Genomic DNA, 13,846 nt, shown 5'->3' with positions numbered 1-13,846 from the left:
GTTTTTTTACTCAAATTTCACATTTGATCCCCTCGATGCTACGTTTCCATATTTAACCTAATAGCCCAACGTTAAGCTCTGATATCACTTATTAGGCGCGGAAGCAACCTCAGATCAAATCAAATAATGCGATAAAGAAAGAAAAAAAATCCAAGCAACCTCAAAGAACACAGATATTCTACCTGAAAAACCCTTATGGGAAAAAACTACATCACAAATAGACAATCAATCAACTATATCAAAAGAATTACAAGAGATAGAACAACTTACAGATTAAAAACCCTAATTCCCCCCTTCAAAACCCTTAAACTCGTGCTAACTCTATTTTTCTTAACCCTAATTCCGAATTATGAGTTGTATTTATACACTCTATATACAATTAGAAACAAAACCCGCACTCACGCATACCATTCGGTTGAATCGAATATAACATTAACTGTGCAAAACATCATAGCAATTAAAGGGCCAAAACTACAACTTCCGGTCGAACCGAAAATTCCATGTCTGCATCAGATTAAAGGCACTTGATCAACAAGCTAAACCGCAAACGAATTTATATCCATTGATAAATAGTAAAATACAAGTGCAGTCCATTCAATGAGTGGATGTGGCTGATTTTTGGTCAAGGTGATCCTCATGATGGGGCCAACCTATTGGATGAGTTGGGACATCACAAGGATGTGAAAGGTTGAAAGTTATCTAACTTATAGTCCAACCGATTGGACCTGATACCTTCTCATCTGTGTGTATAGTAAATTTACTGTTTTGATCTATATAATAGTTTGGACAGTTTGGAGGGTAGCTACTGTTGGTGGACCAACCAAACACTTGGAAAGTGGGCCACAATGATATGGTCTGTTCAAACACGTCCTACATGGAACCAACTAGTATCTGCCTATGATTCAGTGAGGAAATGAAATTCACACAGAAGATCATTGTGCAAACAGAGTTTGGAACTACTCACCCAAAGAGACTCTATCATGGCAGCATACACATGCATTTGCTGTCTTAACATTAACCTGCAATATCCATGGAGCGGAAACATTCTATCATAAGAAGATAATAACAAAGCAATTGGCTACTGATCTTCAAACCAGAATCCCATTTATACAAATCCCAATGACCAATCACATCACGAATGTTCTATTTGTTTTTTCCTCTTTTCCTTCTTTGATTTTTTTTTTCGTAAGATGAGTGGGAGATTGAACCCAAAACCAAATGGAGAATTACCATTCAGATGAAACACCAAGTTCTATGCAAGAGACCTTCGAGCTCGTGACTGAAAATACAGTTGAAACCGACAACCTCCAAGCTTACTGTGGCCAATTTTCCAAGTCGGTGCAGGGGAAAAGATAAGGCTCCCAAAGGGGTCGACTACCAGTCTACTGAAATATACAAGACAGAGAACTTGAGTGGACGAGAATGTCAAACCATTCCTCGCTGTCACAGAATAGAACATGCACATCTGCTCTTCGGGGAGTCTGTTTTCACCTTATCTGTGACAAAGACGGTTTTATGTTAGTTTTGGGAAGACGAACTGGAATTTTTGGATCAAGACCCACATCCTGCATTTGGCATTCATGGGTCATGTGTGCGCATGCATGCACACGTGTAACATTAGTTCAATGGGTGATCGTGCAAAATATGTTTTAACTAAAATATTTATTAATAAAAGTGCCGAGATAATAGTTGCATTGAATTGCTAAAACAAGGGGCATGTCAGTATTGCGGACTCAATCACAAAGGTTCCCTTTTAAAGGTTCCAATCATGGGAGTAGGCCCCACTGCACTGCTGTTGGCCGAGAAGGGAAAAAATGAAAATGAAAATGCTGTCTTACTCAGCTGAACATTGTATATATTGACAAAACAGAAATGGAACATGAAATACAATGTGGGCTCCTGAAAATACCGTTGTTTTTGTCCGATAAGGGAGGCCGAAGAACAACATGCATGGTGATGACTCCCCCGGGAAGCTCTCCGACCGGCACCCTTGACTCGGCAAGGGTCCTGTTGTTCTCCAGTATTTTACCCGCATTGATGAGCTTCACGTCGTTTATTGTTTTTGGAGCATTTTCTTTGTCTGACAAAAGATTATATTTTTTTGTAAGAGACAACAAAAAACATTTTCTTTGTCTAACAAAAGATTATATTTTTTATAAGGGAACAAAAAACAGTTGACACATGTTTGGAAGCTTAACCGCAATAACATGGGTATGTAAGGCTTCAGACACCACAAAACCAAGTCAAGAACCAAACATTCATTGCTTTTGCACTCTGAAATAGAATGTGATATATCCAGTTGTAAAAGATACAGCTAATTTGCATTAATTCCTCATATTCAGTAGTGGCAGATTTCATTATGTGTTTTGGATTTTGAACTGAATTCCCATTAACCAATGAGGTTTGCTAGAATACATTGGATGTATTCCAAATAAAAACAAACTTTCCAAACCCTTTATGTGATAGGGCTCCCCTTGGATTGGGTTTGCCTGAAAAACTCTTAGATTGAATATTTCAACCCTCCAATTATATATAGAGGCTGTGGTGGGCATCCATATTCAACGCAAAAGAGCCAAATTCACAAAGGGTTGAAATAATCCAATTGATAGCTTTTATTTGTTGTCTATCCACCATACAAAAGTGAGAAGCATCATATAAACGGTTAGATCATTTGAAGATTATACATATTCAAAGGCCAAGGACCTTTCATTGAAAAATAAATAAAAAACAAATCCGGCAGTTCGAGTCCCAAAGTATCTTATTGCAATATTCGGATGTATTCCAGTGAAACTCTTAACAAATTCAATATAGAAGAAATGAACAACATGGGAATGGCTTCACTTTAATCAATTACAACAAACAAAACCTCAGTTCCAATTCCATGCGTTTTAAGTTGAAACTGAAATTATCTGAATTGTAATTTGGGAGCTAGTCCCTTGGTGTGAATGGAGTGGGGTTTGCAGTTTAATAGATTGAGAAATTCAGCCGATGCAAGTATTCGAAATGTATAGGGAGAAACTAAAAATTACAAATTCAATACCCACCAATAATAACTTGAATTTGGGAAGCCACCACCAACACAATCTCAGCATAGCAAATTAACACCAAGAATGCAGTTTAGATGGTTATCCTAATTAACGAAGTAGATTTTTTCTTTGGAATGATTTAGGGAAAGCTTGGACAAGGATATGACCATTGTTCGGAGTATCCCCAATATTATCCATATCTCCAGCTCAGTGATACCAATAACACTGGTAGTATCAGAAATTCTATATATCAGCTAAGTGTCACTAATATTTTTTATTGTGTAAATTCTAGGTGTCGCTTGTGTCACCAATATTTTTGATTGTGTAAATTCAAGGTGTCGTTTGTATCACCAATGTATCGGCGATTTTTCAATAATATCGCCAGTGTATTGATATCGCCAAAAATCCATTATTATTATTAAAAAAAATTTTTATGGGCGCATGGTTGTATGCATTATTCCAATTGTCGACGATAATATCAATAATATTGTGATATTATTGTTATCGCTAGGGCTGTCAATCGAGCCAAGTCGAGTTGAGCTGGGCCAAGCTCGGCTTGACTCGTCCGTGCTATACTCGAGTTCGAGCTCGAGCTCGAGCTCGCCCTCGAGCTCGACATTGAAGCTTGGGTTGTTTGTCAAAGCTTTCGAGTCAATCTCGAGTTGAGCTAGTGGTTCGAGTCGAGTCGAGCTTACCTCGAGTCGAGTCGAGTTTGTTCATATGCCAACCTAGCGCCTAGCCCGACCCAAACCCACACCCAACTCAACCCGGTGCCCAACCCAGCCCCCACCCCGACCCAAACCCCAACCCGACTCAATCTAGCGTGGTCGGGTAGGGTTTTTTAGTAAAAACTTCTAAGTTTTAACTTTTTTTTAAAAAAAAGTTAAACATATTATATATATTTAATATTACATATATATATATATATATATATATATATATATATATATATATATATATATAAAATATTAAAATATATTACTCGAGCCGAGTCGAGTGAGCTTTTCGAGCTAGCTTGACTGGTGTACAGCCCTAGTTATCGCAATATGGACTTTTGTTTCCTTTCCAGTTGTGGACGATTTCTTGACAAAATATCGTTTGTTGCCGATATTCTGAAATATCGATGGATGTTTAGATGAAATGTTCGATGGTTGGATGGGATACTTGGACTAATTTCTTACAACAGCACATGCTTTTATGCCCCTGTTAAATGGAAACTTATTATGTATACATTCCTTTTGTAAATAAAAAAAAATAAAAAAATAAAAATCCCAAATATGCTACAAATATATGTATTTTAGCATCTCCTGAAGTTTCAGTGAAAAATTCTACTATTTTCCCCATGTTTCCCCAATGTTTCCCAGCATTTCCGGTTATCGGCGATATCGATATTGTTACCATATCGGCCAACAAAACTTGTAGCAACACCAATACTTCAAAAACTAGATATGACAATGATGATGATGATTTTGAGTCATTTAGGGCAGGAAATCCCACAAAATAGGGATAATGCCTTAATTCCAATTTTGGGGTGTCATGTGCCTCCATATCAGATCCATGTCTATAAAGTGTCCTTCTCCTACAAAATCCTGATTTTGGAATGTTTTACTTAACATAAAACGTTCTAAGTTCAAAACTTTTGGGATTTTGCAGGAGAAAGTGCTTCTTCACAAGCACAAATCTGACACGGAGGAGGGCATGGCACACACTAAAATCAGGCACAAGGTATATTCTTGATTTTGGCAGATCGTCACTAAAAATTGGGAAGAAAAACCCTAGAATTTGATTTTTGATTAGAATAAAATAGACAGTCATGCAAGGGGGATATTAAACTTGCACAAGATACACAGACAAATCCAGAATCACAAGAATTTAAGAGTTCGACGTATCATTCAATCGTCGAGAATTTACAGAAAACAGATACAGAGTGCTAAGAATGGGAATACATTTATATGTGTGTCGTGGTTTTACATATCATCCACGACGACTCTGTATCCTCCGAGTAGTATCAGTTCCAGTCCCCAACGAAATGAATCACCAGACCAATACTTATGCAGACACCAGGCCATTCAAAGTATATCAACGCAGGAGGCGTGCGTTACCCGTGTCAATGTATTTAAATGACGGATACGGGTTAGATCTCTAGAGGTTGAAGACCTTACACATGTGTTCGTGACATGTGTAAGTTGCTTAGAGGAGACATTTGGACCATTGAATCGCGAGGATGGTGTGATCGGACCGTTGGATCGTCACGGCCCACCTTCATTACACCACTTTCATGACACTATCATCGGGGCCCATCGGGCATCTTAAATTTACATTTAGTTTATAAACATTTGAATTAATTAAGTTTTGAGATAGTTTATGCACAATTTTGTGCGAATTTCTTTTTTTTTTTTGAATTTTTTTTAGTAGGGGTATTTTGATAATTTCATGTAATTACGAATTTATAATGGTTGCCCTAAACCCATAGCATATTATATTATGTTTATGGAAAAAAAAAAAAGAGCTTTTTTGCTTCTAACGATTTTGTCTTCGACTTCCAGTGATTGGAAGAGGGCATGAGGCCCAGGTAAACAATTTCTCATCCTCTACTTCTTTCTCCTTCTCTCTTTTCTCAAGGTACTCTTTTCTTTAACCCCATTCTCTTCCTTTTCTCCTAGAATCTTTAAATCTAGAAGCCAAATCTTGTTTCTTTTTATCTAAATCATTAGATCTCAAAAGATTTTCATCCCCCCATAAAACCCATCACCCAAATCTAAATTTGAAGAACCACCATTTTTTTTTCTGAATTTTCCAGATTTCTCAATCCAGGAAATTCCTATTTTTCTGGATTAGAAAATCCACTTGGATCGTTAGACGGACCAATTGTAAGACGAAAGTTCTATCTTTCGCCGGATCCAACTAAATTCAGATTTTAAGATTCCATACTTCTTGTTTGTGATGGATGGCCCTAATCAATGCTATATTAACCTTATTTCTTTCTTGTGCTTATGATGTATAAAGCAGACTGATATTTATTTGTTTTTTAAGATTGCATGAATCTGCCCCTTTCAAATACTATGCTCATTTAAGGTTGGATTAGGCCGTCCTACATCAATTTTTGGTATCAAAGCTTAGGTTCTTGCATTGGGTCGTCTTAGATCGAGTTATCAAGAGTCTAGATTTTTATTTTATTTTTTTCTAGGGTTTCATGTATCGCATATAGAGTCTAGATCTGAAATTTTCAGATTTGCATTAAAAAAAAAAAAAAGGCCTAGATCTGAATTTTTCCACATTTGCATCATTCTTAAGGTTATGATCGTTGGTGTCCATAGTCTTGTGTCAAAACAATCTCTTAGAGTTGTGTTTTAGGAAACCTAAGTTGAGTCTTATTGCGTATGCCCACTCGGACTGGTAGAGGATTTGGTCTACGCCCGATATTCAATATGGAACAGTTGACTGAGATGATGAACACGATCAACCAACGTTTGGCCGCCATTGAGGCACAATCTAGGAACACGAATACCCGTATGGATCAGATAGAAGCATCCCTAAGAGAAATCTCCGACATTGGAGGGGATGAACAGTCTCACATAGGGGGGGTAGTTGAGGAATGGGTAGGAAATCGTGGTAGAGGTCATGGAGCGCGTGGTCGAGGGGTAGGACGTGGAGGGGCGCGAAATCCGCAGCCCGCTGTCGAGTATCAAGACCGTTATGATGTCGATGAGAGGATCTTAAAGAGTGTTAAAGTAGATACTCCTAGTTTTGATGGGCGTCTTGACCCAAAAGCATTCCTTAATTGGTTAGCGGATATGGACCATTATCTCGAATGGTATGAGATGTCTGAGAACCGATAGGTGTGGTTTGCGAAAATGAAACTTGTGGGTCAAGCTAAATTGTTTTGGACAAATACGGAGCGTAGGATCGAGAGATTAGGAGGTGTCCCAGTCGCACATTGGGTAGAGATGGAGTTATTAAAGGAAAAATATCTTCCTCTCTCTTACCGTCAAAAGCTCCTAGATCAATGGCAAGCATTACGTCAAGGATCTATGTCGGTTGCAGATTACAACGCAAAATTTGAGGAGTATATAATGCGGTGTGATATTCAGGAGGATCCCTTAGTGACGCTGGTGCGTTTCAAGGTGGGTCTTCGCATAGATCTGCAGCGTGAGCTTTTGACCCATACAATGAGTGACTTGAATCAGGCTTACCAAATTGTACAGGAGTTAGAGCTTTACCTAAGGTCTCCTGTCACGAGGCGCTTTAAGTCCCGAGACTCTACTGTAAGATCTGGTTTTCAGAGAACTAAACCTAAAATTGCAAATCAGCCTAGGGCGCAGGCTAGTGCACCGCCTAAGCCCAAGGATGATAAGGGCAAAGGTGTCCTTGGTGCCAATCCTGACAGTGGTAGTCACTTGAGATGTTATGAGTGTGGAGGTACAGGTCATTTCGCATACCAGTGCATGCCAAAGACTCGCGGGAAAGCCTTAGTCATAGACGAGTCAAATGAAAATGCGGATGACATGGGTGATTATGAAGTTGAGGAATATCACCCAGAGATAGGTGCTAGTGATTATGAAGAAGAACCAGAAGAAGAACCAGAGACCGCACCACTAGCTGTAGTTAGATGTGCTTTAGCGCAGGCTAAAGAGAGTGATGATTGGCGCAGAAGCACAATTTTCTACACGTTTATCAAGAGCGGTGACAAAAATTGCAAAGTCATCGTGGATAGTGGTAGTTGCACCAACGTGGTTTCAGCTAGCACAGTCACTCGTTTGAGTTTGAAGCTCATCCCTCACCCTCAACCCTACAAGGTTTCTTGGGTTGACACGTCTTCTATGCCTGTGTCCCAGCAGTGTTTAGTCCCCATCCAAATTGGTTCATATAAAGACATGTTGTGGTGTGATGTTTTACCTATGGATGTGGGTCACATCATTCTAGGGAGGCCGTGGTTATACGATAGAGATGTCACGATTTTTGGTCGCTCGAACGTGTACACATTCACGCATGAGGGCAAGAAAATCAAGATTAATCCGTTGCCACCCAAGAGCCACACGGACAAGGCTAGGGATGTGAAAACGAGTGAGTCAAGGAAGGATGTGAGGAAATCTATTCCGAAGTCTCTACATATCATAAATACAAAAGAGTTTGAGAAAGTGACAGAGGATGATTCGACAGTGTACGCCCTAATGGCTAGGGAAGTTACACCCGAGGTTTATGTAGAGTTACCCCCTGAGGTGACTTCGGTTCTTGAGGAGTACAATGATGTATTCCCTGAGGGACGAAATCAATGGCATGTTGGATGTCCCTGAGGTAAATGAGCTCCTGCAAAAAGGTTTCATCCGTGAGAGCATGAGTCCATGGTACTTGGCGGATGTGTGTGGACAGTAGGGCCATTAATAAGATCACAATCAAGTATCGATTTCCGATACCAAGGCTTGATGATATATTAGACATGATGGCCAGATCCATCATTTTTTCCAAGATAGACCTCAAGAGCGGGTATCACCAGATACGCATACGCCCTGGAGACGAGTGGTAGACATCCTTCAAGATGAAGGATGGGTCGTACGAGTGGTTGGTCATGCCATTTGGCTTGACTAATGCACCCAGTACTTTTATGCGTGTGATGACCCAGGTTTTGAGACCCTTTATGAGGAAGTTCTTAGTGGTTTATTTTGATGACATACTCACATATAGTACCACTAAAGAGCTGCATCTCAACCACTTGAGGCAGGTTTGCAGTGTCCTGAGGGCGGAGAGATTATGTGCGAACCTTAAGAAATGTTCGTTCTTATCTGATAGGGTTCTCTTCTTAGGGTTCATAGTGTCGTCTGTAGGGATACGAGCAGATCCAGAAAAAGTCAAGGCCATAGTTGACTGGCCTGAACCGCGGAACATACATGAAGTAAGAAGCTTTCATGGCTTAGCCACATTTTATCGTCGGTTCATTTGAGGGTTTAGCACTATTATGGCTCCCATTACTGATTGCATTAAAAAGGGAGAGTTCATATGGTCTAAGGCCGCAGCTAAGACATTCAAAGATATTAAAGGTAAGATGATAGAGGCTCCCGTCACGCGTCTTCCAGATTTTTCTCAAGTCTTTGAAGTAGCGTGTGATGCGTCAGGGGTAGGTATAGGAGGAGTACTAAGCTAAGAGGGTCATCTAGTTGTCTATTTCAGTGAGAAGCTAAAGAAGCAAAACAAAAGTATTCCACCTATGGCAAAGAATTTTATGCGGTTGTGCAGTCGCTACGTCATTGGCGTCATTATCTTTTATCGCAAGAATTTGTCTTGTTTTCTGATCACGAGGCTTTGAGGTATTTGAATTCCCGAAAGAAGCTTAACCCAAGGCATGTCAAGTGGGCAGCGTTTCTTCAGGAATATTCATTTGTCCAGAAACATAAAGCCGGGATCAAGAACAAACCAGCCGATGCCCTTAGTAGGAGAGTAACATTGCTCAACTCCTTGAGTGTAGAAGTTGTCGGGTTTGAGCAATTGAAAGATGAGTATCCCATATGTCCAGATTTTGGGGGAACATACGTGTCACTCTTAGGTGCCCAGCATAGTTCGGGTGAGTTCATGCTGAAAGATGGTTTCCTTTTCAAAGGAGACCGACTTTGTATTCCCCGCACTATTCTCCAGGATTTCCTTATTTGGGAGCTTCATGCTGGAGGTATTGCTGGCCATTTTGGTCGAGATAAGACCATTGCCCTAGTGAAGGATCAATTTTATTGGCCAAGTCTCAAGCGAGACGTATCCAAAATCTTAGGGCAATGTCGAACATGTCAACTGGCAAAACAGAAGAAGCAGAATACTGGATTGTACACGCCATTGCTAGTGCCACATGCACCGTGGCAAGACATCAGTATGAATTTTGTGCTTGGACTTCCCAAGACAATTAAAAAGCACGATTCCATTTTTGTGGTTGTGGACTGTTTCTAAAAAATGGCCCACTTTATCCCTTGTTCTAAAACCTCAGATGCGTCCAACAGAGCTAAGATCTTCTTTGAAGGGGTGGTTCGATTACATGGTTTACCTAAGACCATAGTGTCTGACAGGGATGTCCGGTTTACTAGTTATTTTTGGAAGACATTATGGCATATGATGGGTACGAGACTCCAGTTCTCGTCTGCCTACCATACTCAAACTGATGGCCAAACTGAGGTTGTGAATCGAAGTCTCGAAAATGTACTACGATATTTGGTGGGTGACCACATTAAAACTTGGGACTTAGTCCTGCCAGTCGCCGAGTTTGCATATAACAGTTCAGTTAATAGGTCTAAGGGTATGAGCCCATTCGAGATTGTCAATGGTTATAAACTTAGACTACCCATAGATTTGTTACCTATGTCAGTCACCCAGAGGACCTCAGAGTCAGCCGATGCATTTTCCCATCACATTCATGAGTTGTATGCAGAGATTAGGAGGCGAATAAATGCTAGTAATGAACAATACAAAATTTCAGCTGACTTACATCGTAGAATTCAAGAATTTAATGAGGGTGATTATATAATGGTTAGGATGAGGCCAGAACGGTTCCCACAAGGTACCGTTAAAAAGTTACAAGCACGCAATGCTGGACCATTTAAGATTCTGAAAAAGATTGGGTCCAATGCGTATGTGATAGATCTTCCACCTCGCATGGGGATTAGTTCAACATTCAATGTGGAGGATCTAATGCCTTGTTTAAGCCATCCCATAGACCCTAATTTTGTTCCAAACCATTGGCCAATTTCTAAATTTTCTTCCCAACCTACACCACCTATGCCTACTATACCTGAGATAAGAAAAGAAATTGAACGAATTGTGGATGAGCAAATTGTTTCTACTCGAGACAGTGGATTTCAAAGGTACTTAGTGAAGTGGAAGAACAGACCATCATCTAGCTGTACATGGTTGACGGAAGCAGAGTTGCAGCGACTAGATCCAGATTTGTTAGAAAAGCACGAGAGTTTTATCTCGCCGGAGTCGAGATCTTCTTAGCCGAGGGGAGTTGATGCGGACATCAGGCCATTTACCCGTGTCAATGTGATTAGATGACGGATACGGGTCGGATCTCTAGAGGTTGAAGACCTTACACATGTGTTCGTGACATGTGTAAGTTGCTTAGAGGAGACATTTGAACCATTGGATCGCGAGGATGGTGTGATCGGACCATTGGATCATCACGGCCGACCTTCATTACACCACCTTCACGGCACTATCATCGGGGCCCATCAGGCATCTTAAATTTATATTTTGTTTATGAACATTTGAATTAATTAAGTTTTGAGACAGTTTATGCACAATTTTGTGCGAATTTCTTTTTTAAAAAAAAACTTTTTTTTAGTAGGGGTATTTTGGTAATTTCATGTAATTACGAATTTATAAGGGTTGCCCTAAACCCATAGCATATTATGTTATGTTTATGAAAAAAAAAAAAAAAAGAGTTTTTTTGCCTCTAACGATTTCGTCTTCGACTTCCAGTGATTGGAAGAAGGCGTGAGGCCCAGGTAAACAATTTCTCATCCTCTACTTCTTTCTCCTTCTCTCTTTTCTCAAGGTATTCTTTTCTTTAACCCTCATTCTCTTCCTTTTCTCCTAAAATCTTTAGATCTAGAAGCCAAATCTTGTTTCTTTTTATCTGAATCATTAGATTTCAAAAGATTTTCATCCCCCCATAAAACCCATCACTCAAATCTAAATTTGAAGAACCACCATTTTTTTTTTCTGAATTTTCTAGATTTCCTAATCCAGGAAATTCCTATTTTTCTGGATTAGAAAATCCACTTGGATCATTAGACGGACCAATTGCAAGACGAAAGTTCTATCTTTCGCCGGATTCAACTAAATTCAGATTTTAAGATTCAATACTTCGTGTTTGTGATGGATGGCCCTAATCAATGCTATATTAACCTTATTTCTTTCTTGTGTTTATGATGTATAAAGTAGGCTGATATTTATTTGTTTTTTAAGATTGCATGAATCTGCCCCTTTCAAATACCATGCTCATTTAAGGTTGGATTAGGCCGTCCTACATCAAATACAGGACTGAAAAGGACAAGTTGGGGTGACTTGTAATGGTATTAGTACAAGGAGAGTCGCACTCCGAAACTGCTTTTTAAATCCTTGCGCAAACTAGGCAAGGATTATTACAACCCAACTAAACATATCCACGAAACGTGCAAATGACAACAAATCAACCAACCAAACAGGGAAGACCGATGACAAAACATCAAAATCTTCCCAGCAAATCATGAAATCCCAAAATATAAGATTCTCATGTAATCAAGCTAAAACATAAACTGATCAGGTGATAACCACAAAAGAACTTAGAGACTAGATTTCAAATTATCCTGCAGTTGATTCAGAGGATTTGTATGATATGTAGATTATCCTCAGCTCTGATTCCCTATAAGTGGATCCCACAGTTCGGTGATCCAACCCATTGATTTGATGGGTCCCAAGTGGCCCCAAAAATCTCCCAGATTGGATGATGCTAGCCATCCAATCTTTGGCCATTTTCCCCTGGATTATGGGCAGTTGCTGTATTATTTTCCTTCAATCACACCATGGGCATCCATGACAAGCCCCAATCCGATCAGGTATGGATCACCAAACCATGGGCCCCACTGCATATCCTTGGCACCTGACAACACTCCTTGGGTTGATCATATATGTCCTCTCTTAATTCAAATCGTAAAATTATCATCAGAAGGAAATGAGAAAGAAATCAAAAGGCAATAAAAAATCAGAAAGCCGAAAGAACAAAATCATATTATCAAGATTAGCGGTGTTTCGGAAAAAAATAAAAAATAAATTCTCCAACCTTACCTTGTGGCCATCGATTTATGATGACTTCTTTGAGAGATCCAATGGTGGTCGCAGGATCATACTTGTTTGGCCCAATATCAGTACCGTCGAAAAGCCTGAATTTAAGCTCGATCAATTCCTCTCCAGCCATTTAAAGAACCTTATAGAGCAAACCCACGTCCAATTCGCATAACGCGTGCCACAGAAACTATTGAATTCTGCTAAAATTCCACAGAAACCGTCCATACACCGCCTCTTTCTGACAATATCTTCATTAAAGATGGAAATTCTCTATGAATTTCATCATTAAAAAGGAATCCAACAAAAACCCAGATCGAATATTGTAATTCTCAAACCTTGAACACCAGAATTCAGCACGAAAAATCACAAGATCCGATCCGAAAATGCTTATTCTCGACGAGATTTTGAAAAAAAAAAAAAAAAACGCCTTCCAAACAAGACCCACCAAAATTTATATCTAACCTGAAGATTCTTCTCAGTCAACCAAAATCAGCACAGAAGTGAGAGAAATCTCAAAGAAAGCCCCTCTTCCAAACAAGATCCTAACTCCAAACCCATCTAATGATGGATTTCGATCCTTAAAAAGAAAACCCAACAAGACCCAGATCAGATTTCTCCATTCCAAATCCAGTAACTCATCAGAAATGACAATAGATCTACAGAAATCCCTCCAAAAGACGTTCCTCAGACAAGATTGTTACTCAAAAGCAAAAGGTTGATAAATTTATAGCTCTCAACATGGATGCTGGAGAGCCTAACTTCCAGATGGCACCTTTATAACGGACTTCGTTTTTTTCACTCTGGGATTGACACTTACACCCTGTCATTTTGACACATACACCCTTTTCTCTACTTTTGGTAACTAGAAGGTACTACCAAGTAATAATATCACTAAATATGGGTGTATTATCAAAAGAGAGGGTGTAAGTAATGTAAACGTTTTTGAGTGGCTGATGGGTTACCCCCTGATTATTGCAAAAGACAATGCCAAGATATTATTTCACAGCTTGGTTTAGGAAAGT

At 39.5% G+C, this 13,846-nt stretch overlaps 1 protein-coding gene across 3 annotated transcripts; it reads right to left on the bottom strand.

Annotated features, from left to right (window-relative positions):
- Nucleotides 1–545: 545 nt before the first annotated feature.
- On the bottom strand, nt 546–13,590 carry LOC131232657 (membrane-anchored ubiquitin-fold protein 3-like). Of its 3 annotated transcripts, none has more exons than XR_009164903.1 (4): nt 12,825–13,590; nt 1,910–2,080; nt 1,231–1,496; nt 546–1,019 (listed from the first exon to the last, which is right to left on the bottom strand). XR_009164903.1 is itself a non-coding variant. In XM_058229062.1 (4 exons), the coding sequence occupies exons 2-4, from the start codon at nt 12,952–12,954 to the stop codon at nt 1,444–1,446; spliced, it is 354 nt and encodes a 117-aa protein (XP_058085045.1). In that variant the 5' UTR covers nt 12,955–13,072; nt 13,287–13,590; the 3' UTR covers nt 1,021–1,443. The 3 variants fall into 3 exon arrangements, 2 of the variants coding, with proteins under 2 accessions (XP_058085045.1, XP_058085035.1); XM_058229062.1 differs by lacking the exon at nt 546–1,019 and having other exon boundaries at nt 1,021–1,496; nt 12,825–13,072; nt 13,287–13,590; XM_058229052.1 differs by lacking the exon at nt 546–1,019 and having other exon boundaries at nt 1,021–1,496.
- Between the last annotated feature and the right edge of the window lie 256 nt (nt 13,591–13,846).

Source organism: Magnolia sinica, chromosome 2 (genome assembly GCF_029962835.1).
Source record: "Magnolia sinica isolate HGM2019 chromosome 2, MsV1, whole genome shotgun sequence".
Lineage (NCBI taxonomy): Eukaryota > Viridiplantae > Streptophyta > Magnoliopsida > Magnoliales > Magnoliaceae > Magnolia > Magnolia sinica.
Note: the sequence above shows the minus strand (reverse complement) of the source record. Positions and strands in the feature narration are given on the sequence as shown.

Excerpts from the sequence above, each read along its gene's own strand:
- LOC131232657 (XM_058229052.1), bottom strand. The coding sequence starts at position 12,954 with ATGGCTGGAGAGGAATTGATCGAGCTTAAATTCAGGCTTTTCGACGGT. Across the intron at positions 2,081-12,824 it reads CATAAATCGATGGCCACAAG|ACAAAGAAAATGCTCCAAAA; the intron begins GTAAGGTTGGAG and ends ATCTTTTGTCAG. Across the intron at positions 1,497-1,909 it reads CTTATCGGACAAAAACAACG|ATAAGGTGAAAACAGACTCC; the intron begins GTATTTTCAGGA and ends TCTTTGTCACAG.